General features: G+C 47.0%; 2 protein-coding genes across 5 annotated transcripts in view; one reads left to right on the top strand and one right to left on the bottom strand.

Annotated features, from left to right (window-relative positions):
* Positions 1–25,201, top strand: part of TSPAN4 (tetraspanin 4) — a 3,410,446-nt gene that overhangs the window by 359,029 nt on the left and 3,026,216 nt on the right. The gene's annotated exons all lie outside the window — the stretch shown is intronic.
* On the bottom strand, positions 15,571–16,500 carry LOC138505074 (arginine and glutamate-rich protein 1-like). Its single transcript, XM_069625395.1, has one exon. It carries the CDS (start codon positions 16,498–16,500, stop codon positions 15,571–15,573), a length of 930 nt encoding a protein of 309 aa, XP_069481496.1.

Here is a 25,201-nt window from a genome sequence, read left to right as displayed (position 1 = left end):
GCTGCCCTTAGCGGGACCCGCTAAAGGACCTTGTAATGCGGCGGTAAGGGGTTAACGGCACCAGCACCTTTACCGACGCCATTAACCCCTTACTGCCAACCTTGTAATAACCCCCATAGGACCTTGGATCCAGAAGGTGTTCTCCTTCCCCTGGATTCTTAAACAGGACGGAAAAAAATTCTTTTTAGTTAACAGTTCCTTTGTGTCTTCACTGGAATCACAAAGTTCTTGTATAAACAATATGTTCTGTAAATCTTTCTGTAGTATTTCGTGTAACTTTGCAGATCACCTTGTATACTCCCCTGCATGGAATGCCTGGTGTACTCGCCTGACAGGATTTCTTATACGTTTCACAGTTCTTTGACTATTCCACAAAATCATTTACTGTGAGGTGCTTGGTATATCTGTCTATGGTAACATTTGCTCAGCTCAAACTTCTTCCCCGCACTGGCATGTCGTGCATCTGTACTTGATTGGTGTTTGCCTTTGTACTTTGTCTTGTCTGCATTCAAACATTCTTCTTGTAGTTTTCCTTGTCGTCATTGGAACATTCTTCTTACTGGGTGTTGAATTTGTACTTTGCCTTGACTGCATTCTTTGGGTATTTTCAACATAAGCAAACTCGTACCATTCAAATATTTTTTGGAATGCCCCAGGGTCCCCAGTTGCTTTGGACAGTCACACAGGCTTTGTCCAGCATCTCCGACTCTGTTTGAACCTCTGCGGTGTGGTTCCTTCACCTACTTTCCACTTCGGAGTGTGCAACGTTCATTCAGCATCCTACTGTCACACCCCAGCTTTCCTTTTTGGCCCAGACTGGAGAAAGCTGCCTCTCTGAGCATCCCAACACCAAGGAGCTCCTGCGTTGCTCCCAGCATCTCCACGGCCCTTCTTGCTCACATGCAGCGTCTCTTCCCCTGTTCCGATGGCACTCTCTGTTCCACCGCACATGTCCATGTGGCTGGCATTCATGAACCTCAGCATGGGGTTCAACGTCTTCTCCTGCACTGCTCGATTCAATAGTGTGGTCGCCATCTTTAAATGTAGTAGTCTCCTCCCATGTGATCCTCCCTCATATAGCCACCGCAAGGGTCAGGATAAGGTAGCGGCTGCCGTCCCCTGGCCACATGGAAGGAGGTTCCCGCCGGGAAATCCACAATGACTCCATTGGATTTATCACACTCCCCCTCCCCACCATCTTCACATGGGCTACATTGTACATGCACTTCAGGGCTTTGGTCTTCTGAAAACCAACCAGTCTGGCCCCTTGGTGGGCCGTATTGCTCTGCGACTGTGCTGCCGTGTCTGGGGAAACCCTGCTCATGTGACCTGAGGTTGGGTGCCCATCTTCACACAGGCTGTCATTTCCACGCAGCCCATGGCTTGCTCCATCAGGGCCCACCTGGTCTATCACCGACCCCTTGGGCCAACTCACCTCTCACGTCACTAATCGTTCGTGTGTGACCCACTGCCGACAGACCATTTGGCCTGGGTTGTTTTTTTCTTGGCCCAGCAGTCTGCCCCATGGGCAGGTCGACAGTTCCACAGGCTATGTAGGCCCCTGAAAATTCACTGTACATGCAGCCCAGGGCTTGCACTTCATCTCAGAAGCAGCCCTGCTCAACAGCACGTAGAGGCCTTGATGGGGATGCTCAAGGCCACACCCCCAGGGAATTATCTACAGTCTCTTCCTCCTTTGGTCTCTTCCACTGTTCTTGCATCAATAATTTTCTAATGTCCTGAATTTCCTGGAGTGGAATGCTCATTGCAGACAAGGCCACAGCCTTAATAGGGGCAACCTACCCATTATCTCCTGCTTAAAACAAACCTGAATCTTGCAATGAACCTTAAACATATTATTTACCTCAGGTTTACACCATCCCTATCCTTCCACCCCTTTCCACACTCCTACTTAAAATAAACCCTAAACTAAATCCCTTCATTAAGCCTGATCCTAATTCTAACCCAGACTTTAGCCCTGACCCTACCTCCAACTTTAAATCTAAATCTGAACCAAACTCTTACCCTAACCATGACCATAACTCTACTCTGCTTTCCTCACCTTTACTCTTAAATCTCAGACTAAACCAAACCCATACCTGAATCATGAACCTTACTCTAACCCTGATCATAGCCATAACCTTATCTCTAAACATAATTTTGACAATGTGAAGTTGTAAACAAAGTAAAAGCAGGACGACGTAAATGTCTGAATTAGTGAATGTAGAAGAGGTAAGTGTAGAAGAAGATTTTTGGGTGAAGTAAAGAGGCGGATACCCACACAGAGAGGAGAAACCTGCACCAAATCATTGAGACAGCATGGGAATACCACAAGGAGGCAGGGCACCACCAGGGGAGAGATCTTATTTTAAAATCACAGACAAGCTATTTATATACTTGGTCCAGTCCCAAGATCACAAAGATGCATCAGCCTGGGACAGGCGACCACGGCTCCTCACTCAGTCCCAGACAAGGATTCCAAACCTCAAAGTGAGCCCAACCACACAGGAGTGTTCAAGGCTATGGGCCTCATCACGACCCTGGCGGTATGGGGTTAACGGTTCCAGTAGAGCTAGGTTTTGCCAGATGTCCTTAGCGGGTCCCGCGAGCGGCCCAGCATGCTAACAACGGGCCTGTCATTAACAGACCCGTTGTTAGTGGGCTCCCATTCCCACTGAGCCCTATGGGGGCTCGAATGGGAATGGGGATGTACGGGGTCCGGGTTCCCTGGATGGGGAAATAACAGGCCCTCCAAGGTCAGAGTGGCCCGGTATTTGCCCATTCAGGGAACCCGGACCCGAGTTTGGAGGCAGCCATGCCCTTATTAAGGGCATGGCTGCCTCCAAACTCGTAATGAGGCCCTATGTAAGTCTAAAGCCTCTGACAAGCAGAGTAGGTGTTTGAAGAAAGAAATTGGGAGAGCAGGCAGTTGGAGGTGGTTGGAAAAGGCAGGCGTTTGCAGGTGGTTACAGACAGAGTAGGGAGGATTTGGGGATAAGAGGGGGAGCTATGTCATTAGAAGAAGATTAGGGCAAGAAATGAGGTGGAGGTTGGGGAACATCTGGAGGAAGTTAGAGAAGGTTTTGAGGGGAGGAAGGAGAAAAATAAGGAGGATGTTGGGAAACAGCTAGAGGCCCAGTGAAGCCCCTGGCTCAACTGAGCTTAATGCTTCAGGGGTGACCAACAACTTGTTATAGAGTAAACACACAGACACTTTTTTGGTTTCTTACAAGTATGCCTTAATTACATACTAACATACTGTAAGATTGTGTTTTTATTTTGAAATGGTAATGTTTGCATTGTTTAAAGCAATGCTTGACTATGGTAACCTTGGCAAGGGGCTATTTAGAATGTTCATCCAGCTGGACAATGGGCTGGGCATCCCTGGCTGGGAACGTTAGGCTCTCCCAGGCTAGGTGTATCGGAGGCAGTCAGAGAAAAAAACAATGATAGGAGGAAGAAAGAATAACCTAGCAGGGACCACCACCTCCTCTGGCCTCCTAAGCGGGGACCTGTGGGCATACCTTGAATCCATGTCCACAGTGATCACTGCTTGAGATATGCTTTCCCTCTGTGGGGAAAAAATCAGCAGGGCAGAGGGGAGCTTGCACTGCCCACCCCATATCTTTTCTTCGGGGGCAGGTGAATGTCCACAGGGTGCCTGAGGCTGCTGGCTGTGGCACTCCTGTGTAAAGAGGAAGCACTGAGCGAGGAAGGAGAAGCAATGCTGGAAATGGTCTAGCCCGCACTCCTCAACAAGTGTCCACGTGTGCTCAGAAATAGAGCGGACAGTGGTATTCGGGGCGCTAACACTGACTGGTGGTGCGCTGAGGTCCATTTCAGTAGCTCGAGGTCAGCAGTCCTGCGGTGGTTCAGTGTGTGCAGAGGAAACATCAGATGGTTAGAAGGAAGGAGGACCTGCCGAGCGTGATGCAAGGACACGGGACAAGGCAAACCCTAGTAGGCTGCAGCTGCTTCTTTTAACACACATGTAGAGTTTCTTGATTATGAAATGCTCAGTTACCTCCGACGTATATCCTCACTCAGAGGATGGTTGAGTGTAATGCCTACTAAGTTATTGTGACTTTTAATATGCATTGTGGGATAGCTTGAAACACTTGTGTATAGACGCATTATGAACAACATATCAATCAATCAATGAACCCCAGCCTTTCTGTGTCTGGCCAGGGTGACACACACACCAGGGTAGGATGGGGAAACCCACTAGCCCAATGGCACTATTCAGGGGCTCAGTCACTGTGGCTCTCCTGTAGCCTCACAGAGAATGCATGACCCTTAGACTATTGACTCTTGCCCCTCATGGCCTTCTTCAAGTTGGGTTCTTGTTAAGTATCATTGGCTGTTTGCGATAAGTGTGACAGGCAATATGACCTCTCCAGCTATATCTCTGGTCCTCTCTAAGTGGATAATATAGGAGTTATGGGGGGAGAGGGACAATGCCGCTACTTCAAATCAGTTATACAGACGGTTGTTGCAGTCAACCCCAAATTCAAACATACCAGCCTAGGGAATGAGTGCCAACAAAATGATTTAGTGAAATTGTGTATTTTTTTAATGTACTCATTTCTCTTGGCAATTTACAGGCTTGGCCACATGGAAAATGAACAGTTATTTCTCCAAGGCCCCTCAAGGAACAAATGACCCCTGGGATCTTGCTTACTCGCAGGACCTAGGACCATGGCCCGCTCCTATTCTTATTGGTGTTTCTGGTTGCCTTTACCAACATGTACACCCCCTTCAGGTGGACTGGTGGGCCCGTCATGCTTCTCTATTGTTGTCACTTCACCTGCTCTCTCTCCTAACAGGTTGTTTTAGATTTTATTTAACCCACTCATTCAGCAGTATTTTCTCTGGGTTTTTCTAGTGCTACCCCCTCTGAGCTGGTGGAAATGGCCAGTCAGTTGACCAGAGTAAAAAGACCTGAACTTTCACCAAGCCAGTGAGATCAGAAAAGGTTTGTGTGGGCTTTTTTTGACAAGGCGGGAGGTAGGACCCTGTCGGGGTAATTTCCCGGGGGCCGGCAAGGCCGTCCACGCACCTCTGGGTTTGGGGCGGCACAACTCCTCCCGTGTCCCAACAGAGTATGAGGTAAGAGCAAAGAGTTACTGCTGTTTATTGTACAAAACAGGCAGGGATAGGCTCACAGGTCATAGGCATCCGAGAGACCTCTCGATCATGGTGGGCTCACAGGCCCTTTTTCTAGCTGTATGATGCGGCTACGTGCGTCACCTAGGAAGACTGGCCCCAAAACCTAACGGCATCTCGGGTTGGCTCCCCGAGTGGTAGGGTCAGCATAGGTACATATAGGAAAGTCTGTTAGTGGTGGAGGAAGGGTCAGGTGGTATGCTTGGGCCATCCCTAATAATTGCTACACGAGAATTGTTACAAGGGGATGATTAGTGATTGGCTAAACTATAATGGCGTCAGTGGTGGACCCCTCATATTCTGATTGGTTCACCTGTGAGCCCCCAAGACTAGGACCATTGTTGTTCCCAGCTCGCGGTGTACCTGGTGCTGGCAACAAAGTATGACTATGTGTCAGTGGCGGACAATGGACAGGTCTGACTATTAGCTGGTGTGCATGTCTTTCCCATCGTTGTCAGTGTCCAATTTGTCACTTCATTGTTGCAGTCTGTGTCCCAGACGTGGGACCCCAGCGCTTCTCTGGTCCATGGGGCTTGGCATCGTATCTGGTCACGTGTTGTGAGACTGCGGCTGGAGCAGAATTATGAGCATTTGATTTGTATTTCAGCTCTGGGAGTGTTTAGCAGTGGCAGGTGTAACCTTGCCCCAGGGAGCGCGGCATGTAGATTGCAACATTGCGGCCTTGGCTGCGGGCTCTTGACGGGGCTCGTTCTGCGCTATCAGCACCTTGCAGCTTTGTCTGAGCTGCTCCGGTCTGGGGACTCTGGCTTTAAGGCCTATCTTGGCCTAGTGTATGGGTGGCGGTACATAGTCCGTGTTATGGGGGTTACGAGGGGCGGCAGAGACTCATATGCATTAGTCCATATACAGGGTTACATCTTCATGGTTTTAATGGCAAGGAAGCATCTGTAAGCATGTACACAAGCTCTTCGGGTGTCTTGTGTTTCTGTGGTGCTGTAGTTGGCCTATGTGAAAAAGCAATGATGCATGTGTGAGTGTGAGAGGTCCTCTACGTCATAGCGCTGAGTATGTTTTTCGTATGGATTGGTGTGCGTGTGTGTTCAATGTGCTTGGTGGCACTTGTGTTCATGTCCACTGGCTATGTCGTCATGGCATCTCTAACGATGGTGATATTTTGTGGTTGCTGTCTAGTCGAGTTGATCCATACGGTCGGTATCAGCTTCACCTGAGGCTCCGGCACGTGGTTTCATTGAAGGGCAGCTTACTTGGCTGTGTGGGGCATGGCCACAGTGGATCTTTACCTCTGGGGCAGCTGTTAGCGGGTCGAATTCCTCTTGTGGTGGGTGCTTGGGTCGGGACGTCCTAGGCCATGGTCTGGATGAGAATCGGGGGAAGGGGTCGTCCCATTTTCCCTCTTCAGTCCCCCTTCTGGTCAACATGTCGACCACAACATTTTCCACTCTCTTGTCTCCTCGTACTCGCCATACCTTTGTTATTCCAGCCAAGTGTCCGTACCTGTCCACATGATCTTCAAATGACCAATACATATAAACACATCCGCCACCGGGTTTGCAATAAACCCATTTCCCAATGTAGCTTTTCGGGTTCCTTGGGTTCTCAACCTTTATTGATGGCGGGTACAAGTCTGCTTCTACTATCTGCTGGCACAGTCGTTTACATTCCTTAATAATGACGTCTGTGTGTTGGTCATCTTCTGCTGGCATTAGGACGTGCATATCAATCATTTCTTCAGCAGTACATTTGCACCTTTCCATCCATACTTTTATCCCCATCACAAAAGCCATTCCTAAAATTATGCATCCTGCCATAACCTTAAGACCATCTGAGAGCCAAGATCGCATCCAGGACCAGATGTAAGAGAACCATCTACTGTCTTTCTTCACTCCCTTTGCTTCTTCTTCCATCTTGGAGTGCATCTTGGTCAGCAGTGATACTGCCTCAAATAGCATGCCGTTGTCCTCATCAATGACAGAAATAAACGTGCAACACAAGCTTCCAATTTTTGTGCAAACACCTCCTTCCATTGCTGTTAGGAGGTCCAGCACATTTCTGTTCTGTAGGGCCACCATCCTGATCACCCTTAACTCTTCCTTTATCGCGTTGAATCCGTTAACCGTGGAATTTATTGTCTTCATTACCTCCCATCTTGTAATATGTATCCATTTCGCATTTGCATATGCCTGTACCCCTGGATGTATGATGGAGGAAAAGAACATAACCACTCCGATAAATAGCCTGTGTGCTGGTGGAATGTCACTCAGGGCAGTTTCTGACTTTCCCCACAGGTAGTTCCCTGTCAGTGGTTCTCCTTGTCTTTTTACTCTTGATAGATGGGTAGTGTTGTTCCGTTTCTTTCCTCCTCCCATCTTCAGTAACCTTTTCTTCCTTTTATTTCCTTCATCCATCTTAGGGAAGTTTTCCATGTTAACATGTTTTATGGTACTACCAGTGATGGTACGTTGATGTGTACCATGGTGCACACTCCATTCCAAAATGGTGGCAAGCTGCTGTATGCCTTTGATCTGCAGACCCAATAGTGGTCCATCAGAACTGCTGTTCCAGCACCCCCCTCAGGAATCTTTATTGTTCTCTTGCAACCTTCATTTGCTCCAACGTCAACTTCTCCATCATGCTTGTAACACAGTGTTGGTGCTGTGAGTGGAAGTATTGTTATGAGTTCCTCCTCTCTATCTAACCATGTCAGCAGTGCTTCACTCTTTGTCCATTCCTTGTAGCATTTGTCGTTTACTTCTTGCACTGTCATCACCGGTGACTTTGCCAATGTCAACACTTTGCTTCCCACAACTCAGTCCACCCATCCACCTTTAGTGTACACCTTGCCATATATTAATATCAGTGGCCTTTCCCAGCATCCTGGTTCTCCAGCAACTTTGTTTGCGTACCACTCGCATGGTAGATCATTCTGTGTAATTTCTTCTGTCTCTCCTTTGTAGGGTCCATCTTTTATGTACTTGAGCCCTTTGGTCTGCTGCCACGATTCGACATACATTGGTAGTGTTTTGATGAAGTTATCTTCATAGGGGTACGTTGATCTTGATTTCCATCTTAGTGTTGCTCTTGTCCCTTGGAATTGCCCACATGTTTGGAACAATGCTAGGTACAACAAGCATTCAACAGTTGTTGCTGGCACTTCAGTTGCCACAAATGTTCTTGAGGCGCTCATGGCGTATGGGATCAACAAGCACACATAGCAGTTGTCCTTAGTCGTATCCTTGCCAATTTTGGACATGTGCTTGTAGCACATGTTGTTAGAAACGTGTGCGGAATCTGTAAGATATGTGTCGAACCCATGTACATCAATAGAAACACTACACTTATCCCTGTTTATGTTGGTCCCCGTACTACTTGTACCACCTGACACCATGCTCGTTGCAGCCATTTTAGGGGAGATGCTAGTAGAGGGAGAGGCCATCAAATAAAAAGCATAGTAGGCCTGCCAGACAGCGGCAGTAATCAGACCAGTGGTAAAAAATATCCCTAGCATTTTTATTACAGTTGCTAGTACTTTAGATGATATAGGTGCCCACCTGAAAATCCCTCAAACACTGCGTTATTATTGTCAGTATTTTTATTTAAGCCCTGTTTATCAAATAATCATTCAATGCCCAGGCGAAAAGCTGTTGCCACGCTTTCCTTACTGTCCTATCTCTCAGGGCGGGTAATGCTGCGTGGAGATATGGGAATGATTGGGCTATTTTCATAAGGAATGTGTTATAATATACACATATTCTTGTTATCCTTAAGTGTTTTGGCCTTTTTATAACGTATACAAACTGGTGTGACAGTGTTTCTGGGGTGTTATCGTCCGCGGGTAGCATTTACCCCTGGGCAGTGACATATGCTTCAATGATGTATATTCCTTTCTCTTTTCATTACATATACAATAGCAATGCGCAATACCTGCATGTGCGAGACAAAAAAAGAAGAAAGCATGCACATGTTTACACAGTGTGGTGTATATTGCAGATTGTTTGACAATGTTCTTTATTAACTGGTGGCTGGTGGGGCTGGTGGGGGTTAATTTTAGCTAATTTATTTATTTTGCCTGGGATCTCGTGACCATAAGGTGGGCTATGGGTGGTTGGTTGTTTATGTTCTTTGGGGTATCCGGTGTCTGTACTGTGTCGTTGTTGTTACCAATTGTCGTTGCTGAAGCGTTGGCCCCTTCGCTGAGGTGAGGGAGGGTCTCTGCTTTGTAGGGCTTGATGTCATGGATGTGGGTCCCCACGTCTTTTCCTTTTAGCTTTATAGCCGTAGGGGCTATTTTTTCCACCAAATACGGGCCTGTAAATCTAGGATTGTTCCAAGTTCATTGATAATTCTTGAGGAGAACCTAGTCTTCATCTTTTACTGCCCCCTGTGCTGGTTGTTCCTGTTCCTCGTTGGTTGCTTCCCCTTGTTGATTGTTCTTCGACTCGCCCTTTGTCCGTTTGATCTGTTGAGAGATAAAAGCGGCGCTAGTAACCATGGAAGAGGCATACCCATGCATTTCTTCACCAAAAACAGTACTTGTGGCATGGCAGTCAGTTGTGGCCCTTGATGGTGGTGTGAGTAGGAGGTGATTTGACGTCCGGTCACCACCTCGTGGGGTGTGAGGTGGTGGTCCGACCCTGGCCTATGTCTCAACTCAAATAAGGCCAAAGGTAGGCAGTACAGCCAACTTTTTTTAGTTGTTTGTTGGATTTTTGCTATCTCTTCTTTTAGGAGGCCGTTGAGGCATTTGCATACTCCATTGCTTGCGGGTGATACGCGCATGCAAACTTATGTTTGATTCCCAAAAGGGCAGTTACGTGCTGGAACAGTTCATTGGCAAAGTGCGGGCCATTGTCTGACCGCAATACTTCGCATACCCCCCCACCTTGGGAACCCCTCGCTCACCAAGAATTTGGATGCTCTGAATGCATTTGCAGGAGAGCCGGGACCAGCCTCGATCCACCTTGAAAATGGGCACACCACTACAATCATGTATCTGTAAACTTGACATACATCGATCATGTCAACGTAGTCGATTTGTAGGTGCAGGAAGGGTCCTTCAGGCCAGGGTATTGTACCTTTGATCACTTGCAGTGTGTGACTGGCCATAAATTGCTGGCATGTGAGGCAGTTGCTAATGAAATTTGCAACATGTGAGTTTAGCTCAGGACAGAACCATGATTCTTTTATTCGTGCAGCAATTACTTCTTTCCCTGTATGCGTGGGACAGTGTAATTGGGTTAGGGCTGTTTTCAATAGGGCCAGGGGCATCACAACATTTCCGGTATTATTCTGTCACCATAGTGTATCTGTGGGGGACATGGTGCATCCTCTTTTAAGCCATAGTTCCTTTTCTGCCATTGGTGCTGCTGCCTGTAATTCCATGATCTGTGTCTCTGGGATGTGTGTGTACCCATCCTTCATCAACATCTGTCTAACCCCCCCTTATCTTTTTGTTTTTCTGGGGGGCCCATGTCTCGCCAAAATACGCAGCATGTTTTGCATGTGCATCTGCTGTTTCGTTACCTCTTGATATTAGGTCATCCCCGTTAGTGTGGGCCTGACATTTTACCAATGCTACCTCTTCCGGGTAATTAATTACTTCAATTAGTTCAGCCAGTAGGAGAGCATGTTGTACTGGGGTACCGTATGCTCTTCTGAATCCCCTTCTTTGCCATTGTATTAGTCCTGAGTGTACTATTAATGTAACATATGCACTGTCAGAATATATAGTTACTCTTTTCTCATTGCTTTCTTCTAAGGCCAAAATGAGTGCTACTAGCTCTGCTTCTTGCACAGAATAGTGTTGTGGTAATTGTATGCATTTTACTGGAACGTAAGTCCAATCTTCCCTCAATCGTACTACTGCTGCTCCTCTCCTTCTTATCCCATTGCTCTGATCAATTGTTGATGACCCATCTATGTACATTATTTCTCCCCCCTCTAGGGCATTTTCTTCCACTCTCCTGGTACTTGAGTACATTTCAATTGCCTGTGTGCAGCCATGTGCGTGCTCTCCTTCTTCCACTTCTTCTGCTATAAATCAGGCTGGGTTAACATTATTGCATCTTACTATTTTCAGCTCCGGTCTCGACAGTATGATCTCGTAACCTGTAGCTCTTTGAGTGGTCAATGTGGATTTCGGCTTGTTCAGTATTGCAAAAAGGGCGTGTTCCATGTATAGCATGGTGGGGCACCCCATGGTGATTGAGGAGGATTTTTCTACCGCAAATGCTGCTGCAGCTAGGCTCTGTTCGCACGGGAAATGACCCATCATTACAGGATCCAAATGGCCACTGTAAAATGCCACTGGTTTGTGTCCCATGCTTGTCTTTTTGTGTCAGTACTGCTTTCATTACTGCAGTATCACAATGCGAGAATATGTAAAATTGCTCTTCGTAGTTGGGGGTGCTAGAACTGGTGCAGTTGAAATGGTATGTTTTAATTTGTTGAATGCCTCTGTCATTTCTCTTGTCCATCCCAACTTCCTTTCTCCCCTTTGTGCTTCTCTAAGAGCCACGAGCAATGGTCTTATGTATGAGCTGTAGTAAAAGACCTATGCCCTGCAGTAGTTGCAAAGACCCAAAAATTGATGCATTTCTCTGATTGTCTGCGGCTGTGGTGTATTTGTTATTGCTTGTGCCCTTTGTGGTGCATTGTTCTTTCCTTTTTGTGAAATGATCTGTCCGATATAGAGCACCTGTTCTTGACAGTACTGCAGCTTCCCCTTGTCAACCTTGTATCCTTTCTCAGCCAGCATTGTGAGCATCTTTACAGAGTCCCTTCTGCACTTCTCCTCAGTGGTGCTGCAGATGATGATGTCATCTACATATTGCAGCACCGTACTCTCCATATCTATGTTTCCTAGATCAATTTGTATTACTCTGTTACAGATGGATGGTGACTCACAGTACCCTTGTGGTAGTCTAGTGTGTTTCCACTTTGTGTTGCGGTATGTGAAACTTGTTAAGTCTTGGGAATCAGGGTGTAGATTCATTGAGAAAAAGGCGTTTTTGAGGTCGATCACAATGAATCGTGACGCCTCTGCTGGTATTCCACACAGTATTGTTGCTGGGTTAGCTGCTATTGGGTACTCTAACTCTACAATGTGGTTGAGGGGCCTGAGATCTTGTATGAAATGCCAGGACCCTCCCTTCGCCTTGCGCACAGGATACACCGCAGTGTTGCATGGTGACTCTGATGGTATCAGTATTCCTCTATTCACTAGGGCAGTAATTGTTCCATGGATCCCTTCATCAGCTTCTTTGGATAGCGGGTACTGTTTCAGCCTGAGCAGCATTGCACCTTTCTTTAACTTTATTTTTTACTCCTCCAATGCTCTTTATGCAGCCTACGTCATATGTACTAGTGGTCCATAGAGAGGTGGGTACTGCTGCTAAATCTTCCTCGTAGAAGGGTACCTGGGTAGTAGTTGGTGCTTCTAGTGCCATTGCCATTTTTTGTGCTACCTCTTTGTATGTCACTCTCAACCAAATATAGACGCTCATCTGGAACACCATCTCCCCATCTCCTGCTTCATCTGAAAACAGATCCTCATCTGACACCTGTGTTAGCCTGCATCCTTCTGCCAGTGCTATTACTGCTCTCCATGCTTTCCCCTCCCCATCCTGTGCATGAACTACAATGTAGTCTGTGGTTGCCACAATGCTTTCTATGTCCGCTGATATTATAGCCCCTTCTCCTTCATTGGTCAGTGTTTCTGGTCTGAAAAGGTAAGGCTCGTCTCCTCCATACCTTGCCCTCAATTCCTGGTAGCCATGCTAGTGCCAAGTCCGTCCCATATTGGAAGAGGTCCCCATCCACTGGTTCTGCCCTCGCTACTGTTTTGCCGCAGTAAGCCTGAAGTATGTGTCGTGTTGTGAGCATGCTGATGCCTGGTGTTGAGCACACTATTCCGTTGTCAGTAAAGGATATAGTCATGTTCAACCTGCTGATGATGTCTCTCCCTAGTATGTTTACTGTCGATTGCTTTGAGTATAGTTGTGGAAGAGACAAGTCGTGATCTCCAACAGATAATGAGATGTTATCAGTGAAAGGAACCAGCCCTCGAGCCCCAAAGAATCATTGAGTGTGCATAGCTTCGCCTGACAAATTGAACTTTCCCTCCTTAATACAGGACCTAGTGGGCCCTGTGTCAACTAGGAAGGAAAATGTTTTGTCACCTATCGCCACCTTTATGCGTTGTTCCTGCGCAGGGTTAGGTGTTACCGATAGGATGGGACACATCAAGGACATCTGTGGGCTGTCCTATTGTGGGTATAGTGACTGTCCACTCCCTGTGTATAGGTTGTGACCTAACATTGTCACCCTCCCCAATTGTGTCTGTTGTATTGGTGTGTCTGCGGGTAGTAATTTATCGTCCTGTATTTGTGTGAGCTGTTGTACTGCCTGGACGTATTGTTATGCTGCCGCCACTTGCTGTTGTGCCTGTTGTTGTTGTTGTTGGTACTGTACTTGCGGTTGTTGTGGTGTTTATGTTTGTAGTTGTTGCTGATGAGGTGGTGGTGGTGCTTGTTGTTGTATTAGAGTGGTGGCGGTGGTGCTTGCTGTTGTATTAGTGCTCCTGTCCTCTGCTGCTGTTGTTGTTGGTAGAATTGTTTTCCCTCATTGTAACCCTGTTGCCCTTGCTCCCCCAACCTACTTGTGTCTGTCTTTCTCTGCACATGCGTGACATGTGTCCTACCATCCCACATGTCCACCACGTTAGTGGCTCCCGTGCTTGCCATGGGTATCCCCAGTGCTGTCTGGGTATCCCTGCTGCCCATATTGGTTCTGCCCCCGGAACCCTCTCCCTTGTAGTGGTGCTGCTGGCCCAAATCCCCTCCCTCTCGTGTGCCCGTCCCTCCCCTGGTAGTTGTTTGTGTACCCTTTTACCATTTGAGTGTATCCACCTCCCATCTGTGTTGTGTATTATGCTGTGTATGGTGGGGGTGGTGGCATTTGCTGTGTCGTCATTTGTGCTTGCTGTGGTGATGCTGTTTGTTGTTGTGTAGTGTCTTGTGTCGGTGTGGCCTGGGTGGTGCCTGTTATCAGTGCACCTTCCATGGCATATTTGGACAGTTTCTTTTGGACCAGTTTCGCTTCCTCTGCCTTTCTGTCTTCCTCCTTCTGTTTCATCTTTTCTTGCCATAGTCTACAATGGTGCACTATTGTCAACTGAATCTCTGGCCATGCCTTTGCTTCCATCCCTACTAATTTCTTTCATTGTCTATGTATTGGTTCTGGGAGACCTTGAATCAATATGTGGTAAAACATTGCTAGTGTTTTGTCCCACGGTTCCCGCATTTCCAGGCGCCACTTCTCCTGAATTTCCTGGATGTAATCAACAGGATCTTCATTCTCACGTATTTTGCATGATGTTATTGCTCCTATGTCTGAAGTGTCTGGGTATTGCACCCTCGGCACCTGCCACAGTGCGTGTCTGCAATTTGCAAATGGCGCCCCATCATGCGATGTGTCACTTATAGTTATTCCTGGGAATCCCGCCCTCTTCCAAATGTCATCTGCTGCATCACCCAGTATTGAAATTAACAACCCCTTTACATCACCCACCGCTAGTTTTTGCCCTGCAGTTTGTTTTTCCATTTCATATATCCATTTCCCAGCCCCTCCGCTCAGGGATGGGAGTCTGCATTTGATGTTTTCCTTGTCTGCATGTTTCGATGGGACATATTGTGGCCTTGCTCCCCCTCTCTCTAATAATGGCATTAGAGTGTACTCCTTTACTTCCCCTGGCGTTCGTATGTGGGGATGTGTGAGCTTATTTGCTGTCCTTTTCCATGTCAGAAAGTTCTTCAATAAAATCAGTAATGTGTTGTGTTACTCTGTCACCTCCTATGCTCTTGTTCTTCCTCTGTTGACCCACTTGACCCTCCCTGTGTGTATCAGCTGATTCTTCCATTCTGTGTCCTGGGAGGTCTCTGAGACTTTTAACATATGGCGTGTGTTGCGCTGGCGCTGTCAGTGGCCGTGGCGTTCTTCCACTTAGTTGCCTTTTCTTTTCCTTCCCTGTGTTTTCTTCTTCCCGCGTCTCACATTCCCATGATGACCCGTAGTCTGTGCGTGTTATGTATAATTTGCTTAACCCCTGCCCGCTTCCATCACTTCGTCCTGCGCACAATCCCTCCTCCTCCTCACTGCAGAATCCATCTGAAAATGTCAATCCTGGGCCTGGGCATTTTCCCCCCACTGTCACTGTTCCTAAGTCTATGTTTGTGTACTCACCTGTCTTTTTTGCGCCCCTCTATGCCTGTGTCGTCGCTGCCTCCTTATTGCTACACGTGTACGTCTTGGCCCCGTGTTCCTTGCATGTCTCTCCTTGCGCTGTATTGTTTTGCTTGCCCACTTCACCACCTACTTCTGTTCGTACTTTGCAAAGCTCATTCATTATTGCATCGCTTACCTGTTCTAATATGTGTTCCTCTTCCTCTTTGTTCCCCATATTCTGCCCTCCCTTGCCAGTATACTTTCTATAACCTTCCCCTCTTCATATTTTTGTGCGCTTTCCGATATAATCTTCTTCCTCCATAGTCCCATTTCCCTGTCATTTTCTTCTCGTTCCTCTTCTTTTATCCTAAACTCCCGCTGCTCCATGCGTGCCACCCTTTCTGCAATTGCCCTTATGCAGTCCTCTTCTCGTGTCCTCTGTTCTTCCTCTTGCCGTTTTAACCTTACCTTGTCCTCCTTGCTTCCATTCCTCTTCCCCTTCCTTTCCCGCTCTTCCTGCTCGAACTGTACTTCCCTTAATTCAACTAACCTTACCTCCAACATCTCCTCTTCCTCCTGTGTCATTCTCCCTTCCTCCTTTCTACTTACCTCGCACCCCCTCTGTGTGTTTTCTGTTTCTTCTTTACTTACCTTCTTTACCGCCTCTTTCTCCTCCCCTGTTAATGTCCCTCGAAGCTTCAGCAGCACCTGTGCTGCTATCCATTCGTCTGGTCCTATACTTTCTAAGTCTAGCTGCACCATTTTTTCACCTCTTGTGCTTACCTGGTGCTTGCCTGTTTGTTTCGTATCTGCTGCACTCCTCGCGCCAACCCCCTTTTGGTAGATGCCTGCTGGCGCATAGGGTGGTGGGCTGTCTGCAGGGTTGGAATATCCCTCAGCAGCTGTTAATTGTGATCGGGTAGCTTCCCTCAATTCCCTCATTGGATACAGCCCTTCTGCCTCCTTCTTCGCTTCTTTAGTTATGGGTGTCTCTTCTCCACCTTCCTTTTTTACCTCTGCAACTGTGAATGATCCTTTTGATTCTTCCTCACTTTCCTCAGCACTGGGTGTATTTTGGGGTGCTTTGCACCCGCCCTCTACGCTCACCTCTTCTTCCTTCACTCCCTGCATGGTGAACATCCCTGGTACTCCTGGTGCACACCCCTGGAACATTTTCCAGAGGTCGAAAACTTCCAAGTGACCTGCTAGTTTCTTCCCCTTATATATGTTATGTACATATGCTAACAGCGAGTGTTGGGTGCACATATCAAAACTGCCGTTGGGTGGCAAAGGTATCCTTATTTTGTTGTCTGTCCCTTGTGTCCATTCAATACTGTACTTTACTATTTTATCTCTGTGTGGTATTAGTGTTGCACAGATATGTTGGAGTGGCAGCGCTGGCCCTGAACCCTAACCCTGCCCCCGCCCCATCCCATAATACACAGACATCTTTAAAACTTTACGTTCTCAGCACCACGTTTACCTGGCCCCGTAAATTGGGGTCTTCCGACTTTCTGCTGCAAGGAAAAACTATTTTTTATTGCAATACTTTTGCGTGGGTGCTCTTTACTTCTACAGCAGTGTCACCTTCCTTTATGCTTCTCCTTCCGGAACTAGGGTCCCCTTCGACCCGTGGTGCACAAAGCCCCATGTGGCTGTGTGCCCCGCGCGGCGTGCTTTTGAGCTGCCCCGCCTTTCCTGTGCCGCTGCTACTTGGCACGCCTGCAACGTACTTCTACCTCCTCCTCCTTCTCCTCTGTCCTCACTGCCAGCGCAGTGTATGCTCTTCTGGTCCCCCTCCCGCCGGCAGCACCACCTCCTTGTGTGACCCCCGTTGTTGAGCGTGTGCCGGCGTTCTCCGTGCGTGGCCGCCTCTCCCCCTTCACCCCTCCCTTACCACGCGTCCCTGCCCAATCACTCTTGGAGGAATGAGACTGCGGTGTCCTATGCAAGCCCAATGGGTGATATCACCAACTACTCCAAGAAGTTACCGGTACGTACTATTAGAACAAAGGATGAATGCATGCCATATTTGACAAACTTGTTCCCCGTTATCTCCACAGCTGTCTTCCCACCACACCTGGAGTGGTGTATTTGTCAATTACTTCGTTATTATAACCGTACTGGGCAAGCTGCGTCACCTCGCGTGTGATACGCCCTCTCTCTAGAGGAGCTTAACCAGCCAGTAATCTTCCGCACTGAGAAACAATCTAGCTCCCTCCTGTGTGAATATGTCATCTATTCACAGAGATAAAACACTCAATCAATAGGAATCCTCATCTATTCATTGATCTACAACACCAACTCATAGGAATGCCACACCACCCTTACCCAGGTGCCCGCACTCTCGACCAATCAGCGCGATCCGCCAGTCACACATGGGTGCTTGAAGCCCCACCCAGTTTGCTCCATAACACTAGAGGGGACGGCCCTCGTGCCAGTCCCCGCTACACCTTATACAACGATCGCTGTTCTATTATCAAAATCTTTTCTTAACACCCTGTAAGAGCCACCCGCTACTCTCTTTACAGTTCCTCCCACCTCCCGCACAACATTGTATTGCTGGTTGTGTGTGCCATACTCGCATGCCAGTGCCGCTCGACTGCGGTGGTGCCCTCCCAATCAGCCTCCTCTCCTCATCTGGACCACGCCTGGACACTCGCCAACCGCGGGCGGGATGCTTCTCAATTTGGCTCCCGACGGCCAATCTCCGGATTGCGCTGTCCGGTCGTCTCGCAGTTCCGCGATGGTCCTGTAGTCCACCAAAGGGGGCAACGGTGGAGGGGGCCGCGTTGCCGGGCCACCTTGATGCAAACGGCCTCGTTGTGATCTGGCTCAGTCTCGGCAGATCTCAGCAGTGCCTCCAACTTGTCAGGGTAATTTCCCGGGGGTCGACAAGGCCGTCCACGGACCTCCGGGGTTGGGGAGGCCCCAACTCCTCCCGCGTCCCAACAGAGTATGAGGCACACACAAGAGCAAAGAGTTACTGCTGTTTATTGCACAAAACAGGCAGGGACGGGCTCACAGGTCATAGGCATCCGAGAGACCTCTCGATCATGGTGGGCTCGCAGGCCCTTTTTCTAGCTGTATGACGCAGCTACGTGCGTCACCTAGGAAGACTGGCCCCAACACCTAACGCCATCTCGGGTTGGCTCCCCGAGTGATAGGGTCAGTATAGCTACATATAGGAAAGTCTGTTAGTGGTGGAGGAAGGGTCAGGTAGTACGCTTGGGCCATCCCTAATAATTGCTACAGATACGCTTGGGCCATCCCTAATAATTGCTACAAGAGAATTGTTACAAGGGGACGATTAGTGATTGGCTAAACTATAATGGCATCAGTGATGAGCCCCTCTTATTCTGATTGGTTCACCCCCGAGCCCCTAAGCCTGGGACCATCGTTCCCAGCTCGCGGTGTACCTGGTGCTGGCAACAAAGTATGACTATGTGTCAGTGGCAGACAATGGACAGGTCTGACTATTAGCTGGTGTGCATGTCTTTCCCATCGCTGTCGGTGTTCAATTTGTGACTTCATTGTTGCAGTCTGTGTCCCAGACGTGAGACCCCAGTGCTTCTCTGGTCCATGGGGCTTGGCATTGTATCAGGTCGGCCTGGTCACGTGTTGTGAGACCGTGGCTGGAGCACAATTATGAGCATTTGATTTGTATTTCGGCTCTGGGAGTGTTTAGCAGTGTCAGGTTTAACCTTGGCGCGGGGAGCGCGGCATGTAGATTGCAACATTGCGGCCTTGGCTGTGGGCTCTTGCCGGGGCTCGTTCTGCGTGATCAGCACCTTGCAGCTTTGTCTGAGCTGCTCCGGCCTGGGGACTCTGGCTTTGCGGCCTACCTTGGCCTGGTGTATGGGTGGCGGTACACAATCCGTGTTATGGGGTCGCGAGGGGCGACAGAGACTCATATGCATTAGTCCATATACATGGTTACATTCTCATGTTTTTAGTGGCGAGGAAGCGTCTGCAAGCATTTACACAAGCTCTTCTGGCGTCTTGCGTTTCTCCGGTGCTGTAGTTGGCCTATGGGATAAAGCAATGATGCATGTGTGAGTGTGTGAGGTCCTCTACGTCATAGCGTTGAGTATGTTCTTCGTGTGGACTGGTGTGTGTGTGTGTTCAATGTGCTTGGTGGCACGTGTGTTCGTGTCCGCTGGCTATGTCGTCATGGCATCTCTAACGATGGCGGTATTTTGTGGTTGCTGCCTAGTCGAGTTGATCCATGAGGCTCCGGCACGTGGTTTGATTGACGGGCAGCTTCCTTGGCTAGGTGGGACATGGCCACAGTGGATCTTGAACTCTGGGGCAGCCGTTAGCTGGTTAAATTCCTCTTGCAGTGGGTGCTTGGGTCAGGATGTCCTAGGCAATGGTCTGGATGAGAATCGGGGGAAGGGGCCGTTCCATTTTCCCTCTTCAACCCTTAGCCCCAAGACTGAGGGAGAAGAAAGCCTGGGGGTACTTATACAAGAAGAGGCAGGAGACTCCTTAAGCCTGGTCTCTTGTTTCTAGTTGTTTGGATTAGCTGTCCTAAGAGTCAGGAAGTCTATATCAGTTCCTAGATGGTGTCACACTCCACATTCATTTGTTTATAACAGATGGAAGTGGAATAGGGTATGTTAGGAAAGATTCTTTTGTGTGCAAACTTTCCATCGATAGTTTTCTATGGAACTCCATTTGTTTTGCTCTGTTTTTATCTCGTGCTGACGTTTACAAGGGAAGTAAAGCCCTTGCCTTTTTGTTAATTGTTATGGGGAAACTTATTAGTCCTTCAGAATATCAGTACTGGGAAACTATGTTTCTTTTTTTAATTCTTGTACTTTTTAACATTGCACACAGCACCTTAATGTGCAGTGCAATGAGGATACTTTTGTGTCACCCTAGCTTTTTTACACTTGTGATTTTCTGTTACTTTTATATGTGCATAAAGACAAGCTAGTGACAGCAGTTCAATTTTTGCTGTTTTTACATATTTTTGGAGTGCACATTTGCTTTTTCTGAGCTGTTGTGTGTGTGTGGCCCAGGAAGGGGACTGGAACTGTCTAGTTCCAATCCACATCTCTGGTGCCAGAGAGTCAGGGTGTGGGACAAATGTGAAACCAGTAGTTGTCCCTTATTTGGACAACTGCTGGCTGTTTTAATGGTGCACATCCTTACCGTTGATGGGCTTGGACTTACTTCCAGCTCAGGTTTGGAATAAGAAGAGTGCCTCTGCAGCCATTTCATCAGATCTGCTTTGGAGCCAACAATCCCTCGAAGATGAGCAGCCAGCTGAAGATCTGAAGAGGGACAGCATCCCTTCTAGTAGCCAGCTCAGTGAAGCCCTGCTCCTCTGCTTGATCTCCGAAAACCCTGAGGGGTGCTTCAGCACTTGGACTAGTGGAACCAACTAGTCTCAATGCCTTCTCGAGGATACAGCCCTTCAGATCCTTTGGAAGTGTCCCTGGACTGCCTGGTAAACTGACTAGCTCTCTCATAGGCTACTTAGCCAGAACCGATGCTTTTTTCCGAAAAGATGTCTGGATCTTTAGTGGTCACCAAAATGGGGGGAAGTCTAGAATCAAAGATTGGATGTACTCCCCTAGCATTCGGCTGCATTATAATATTGAGCTGGTACTGCAAACTGCCATGTTTAAACAACTGTTTCTTGCTTGTGCGAGGTGAGGCTTTAGGCTTTACTTCACATGTCCTTGTGATGACGGTTCTTCACCTAGTGTGTAGCTATGCTCGCCTTCACCTCTCTCGCCTCTGACATGTTTCCTTTTTTGGAATATGTAAGTGTGTTTTAGGCTCCCGTTTTCTTAGGAAAAGCGGCTTTAGCAGACGTAAGTCATAATACTGTAAGCATGCTCCACTGCCTCAGACCGTGTGTGAACCTTCGTGGAGCATATGCATCTTCACTAAATGTTTCACTTTATGCTGTCCTTCCTGATAACAGGGTCTTACATATAAGAACACAGTTGGTATCAAATACTTGGATAGAGAGGTTTTATTACCTGCTTGTAACATTGTTTCATTATGATTCCTTGCCCTATCTGGACCTCCCCTTCCATTGAAATTCATGTGTTCCTTTGGTTATAAGAGAATGGTGCTTGAAGGGAGGGGGGTTCTCACCTGTGTCAAAGTCTTGTACTGTTGTTGGTATGTTTTGTGCTGTTGATTGCTTTTTTACTAATAAATTGTTAACCAATCCACCAGAATAGTCAGTGGTCATTTTTCCATGACACCAACATGTGTCCAAAGTAGCTTTCTCCTCGAATTTCAGCTCTTCACCATCAAGGGAACCTGCCCTGGAGCTGCCTGTCATCGCGTGTGTGGGGAGACTGACACTGGAACATGCCTTCCTCCAACCTGTGATGTGTCCTGAAGTGGTCTACATTGCTGTACTTTGCATTTCTTCTGCGAAAAGGGTTGCATCTTGTTTTCCCATTCAATTAGAAGAATCTTCGAACCTGCTACTCCTGGTCACCTCTCACTGGAACAAACAGCTGGCGACTGAGCCCCCAGTTACCCCCAGATGATCCACAAAAACAAAGACATCTGGGAAAATCGGAGTCAGGGCAGTAAGTAAACGCCATTGCGCCCGCCCCCCTTTTCCTTTGTATGATAACATTGGTAACCAGTCCCTTTTTCTCCTAATTCCATTCCACTCACCTTTGTTTGTCAAAACTGGGTCAGGTATCTTTCCCCTGGGGTAGCCTTGGGTCTGGAAGAAAGAAAAACTATTACTTACCTCTGGTAAAATTGTTGTAGAACTTTTAAACTATCAACGACACAAGCCTTCTGAATCCTACCTCAGATTAAACATTCTGGAGAGAAACATTGTGTGGTTCCTGTGACTTTTGGGCACAAGGCCCCATTCATCTTAAGGTTTGGACTTTTTATCCCAGGATGGTGTTTGTGATCTGGTTCCATCATTTACTGCATCTAAAATACTTACATGCTCTGCTGGTTAAGTCATCTGATGTGTATTTGGACCTATGGGGACTGTATATATTTGTATCATAGAGTGTTGTGCGATAATACTACCCGTTAGATTCATTTTCCAATGTGTTCATAAGGCCTATAATAAATAACTGTATTTGTATACTTGACTGTCTAAATTGAATTATTGGGTGCCACACTGTCTGGACTCAGTGAGTGCCCATAAACCCTTTCAAACTCTCCGGAAACTATGCCTTGAGTGCTCATCCAGTACCTTGATTGGGTTTTCGGCAACCTCTCAGAGCTCCCTGTTTATCATAACTACGATGACCTCCTAATATCTGTCCACAAGGCCAGATTCTAGAAATCTTTCTTAACGTATAGGACAGGGAAGGTGTTGACAGTAGCATGTATGCAAAGGGTTAGAACCCCCTTTCAAGATGGCCCACTGGAAGGTCTAAGGATTTGTATAAAATTCAGGGAAAGTAGTACTTCCTAGTAAGGTGATGTCCTTCTTTTATAAGCAAGTAGGATTCTAAAATGGTTGCCAGTCAAGACAAAATCTTCGATGCGTTCTTTGGCCCTGTGTCTTCAATGTACCATGGCACTGTTTCAGACACTTCCTTTGTGTTTTATCGGCTTTTTATCCTGGTGTTCTCCTCCTAGTCCTTCCTTCCCTTGATGCCCGGCTGCCCCTCAGGCTCCCTTTTCCCCCCGTCTTGGACAATCCCTCATGTGGTCCACTTATTCCCTATTCCAACTGCTACATTTCTTCCTGGTGTACCTACCTACAGTTATTGCTTATTCCCGCTCCAGTGTCAGTTCTCAGCTTAGTTTCAACATTCTGTTCAGGTCCATGACAGACTAGGTTTCTCTCCCTGTTGTCTCCACAATGATTACCTTGGATTTTCAGCAGCAGATCTTGCCTGACACTGCCTGATGTAGAGCTTTTCAGATTAATTGGGATCACAGGGGAGTTGTCTGTTACTTTCCTTCTTCCCTCCGTACATGCCTAATGAGAACCTCTTCAGGTCTTCCTACTTACTTTCCTCTTCTTCTCATTTTTCACTGGCTCACGAATCCTGGGCAATTATGTAGCTCTCATCACATTTTGGGGGAGTTTTTTCTCTACTCCCAATGCCTTTTCCGCCCTCCTCACCATACTGGAAGTGACCAGAGAGAAGTGGCCACTCTGGCCAGCAAGCCAGCTATCTTATTTTCCCAACATGGCCTTTAGTATCTAAGGAAGACAATATGGTTATATGTCGTTTCACCGACAGGCATTTTAACGACTGCCTTTTTTATGAGGACACTATTACAACAAAAGTCACTGATTTTTTTTAACTATTCCCGGCCCCGCAAACCCTTATCTGCCCTTTCCCACCCCCAAAATTTCTATGACTTTTTCAAAATGATGTACTCGTAAAAAAAGGCAGTCAAAAAAATGCCTGTCGATGAAACGACAGTATACCGACAATATAGTAGTTGTGATTACTTGTCTTCTAAGGTTCCAGTCTGTGTGGGTTCTTGATCCAGTTGTGTCTGCGTGGGTGAGTGGGCACAGCTTGTTAGATACAGTAATTCCATTCTGAGATATTGTATCCTTTCTATTAGTTCTGTGTGAGGTGCAGCCCACCATTAAGTGTCGCAGTATACGTTTATGCAGAAGAAGAAGACCAAACATACAAAAGCTTATGAGCCATCGGTGTGGGCCATACATCCTAGTAACCACGGGGGGTTAATTTGGTTCAAAATATGATGTATGCATAACTGACTGAGATTTTTTGCTATCTCCTGTCGTATATATTGTTCATGAATATATGTCTTGTACCACGTTATGGGCGCCCTGTCAATTAATTATGAACAATGGTTGAAGTGGGCGGGAGCGGTCGGGAGCGGTGCTCCTCAACTTCTTTTAATTAAGTTTTACTGTTCCTATACTTTTTCTGACATAATGATGGTATTGATTGATTGATTTTAGAAATTTTGCATCACAAGGATTTTTGTTGACAAGCTATGGCATATTGCCCTGATGAAGGACCAATGGTCTGAAATGCATAGGCCTATTCTCGGTCTTTGCTATGAACTTTAGAACCACTGTCTGGTTCATTCTATTGGATTAAAGATGAACTATTTTGCATAATTTTGATTGAACACATTTTTTCTACCTGAAATCGTTATACCAGTGAAGACATCAGAAATTTGTTGAAGCAAATTAAGCCCTCGTGGGTACTAGGATTTGCAGCCCACATCGATTTCTCATAAGCCTTGGTCTTCTTCTTAATCCAGTTCACATTTTCTCCACTAGTGAAAATCCTACCAAACAAAGGAGTGGGGGTATCACTGCCAGCAGAGTGGGGAGTTGACATCACTCAGCATCACCCGGCAGTGCTACAGCGCACATCAGTGATTTGTGGTCGATGTTAGCTTTTCAGAAATCGAGCTCTGCTGCTTTTAACCCACATTTGCATGAGCCATTCTGATTTTAAAAAGGTGTCTGTGTGAATTGCTTCAGGGGGAATTTGCACAGGGGGAAAACACTATGTCGCTTTCTTTCACTTTTGCCAGAAATCAAAGACTTCATAGTGTCAAGAAATGAAGACATCGGCCAATTATGTAACATTTCCTGGCTACTTGATTTGGCATTTCTGGCAGATGTTACTGAGAAATTAAATACCCTGAACTGTGAACGGCAAGGCAAAGGTAAAACCATTGCTAACATAATAAGCGCAGTAAAGACATTTAAGTCCAAACTTAACCTTTTCAGTGAACAAGTGGTGAAAAGGAAAATGCATCATTTTCCTTCTGTAATCCAAATGATGACAGAGAATACAGCTAGTTCTGAACTCCTGAACATTGACTAATACAACAGTCTCCTGAGCAGGCTTAAGGAAGAGTTCAGTGA

Source organism: Ambystoma mexicanum, chromosome 11, assembly GCF_040938575.1.
Source record: "Ambystoma mexicanum isolate Mex_15411 chromosome 11, UKY_AmexF1_1, whole genome shotgun sequence".
In the NCBI taxonomy this organism is placed as follows: Eukaryota; Metazoa; Chordata; class Amphibia; order Caudata; family Ambystomatidae; genus Ambystoma; species Ambystoma mexicanum.
Note: the sequence above shows the minus strand (reverse complement) of the source record. Positions and strands in the feature narration are given on the sequence as shown.

Excerpts from the sequence above, each read along its gene's own strand:
- LOC138505074 (XM_069625395.1), bottom strand. The coding sequence starts at position 16,500 with ATGCAGGGAGTGAAGGAAGAAGAGGTGAGCGTAGAGGGCGGGTGCAAA.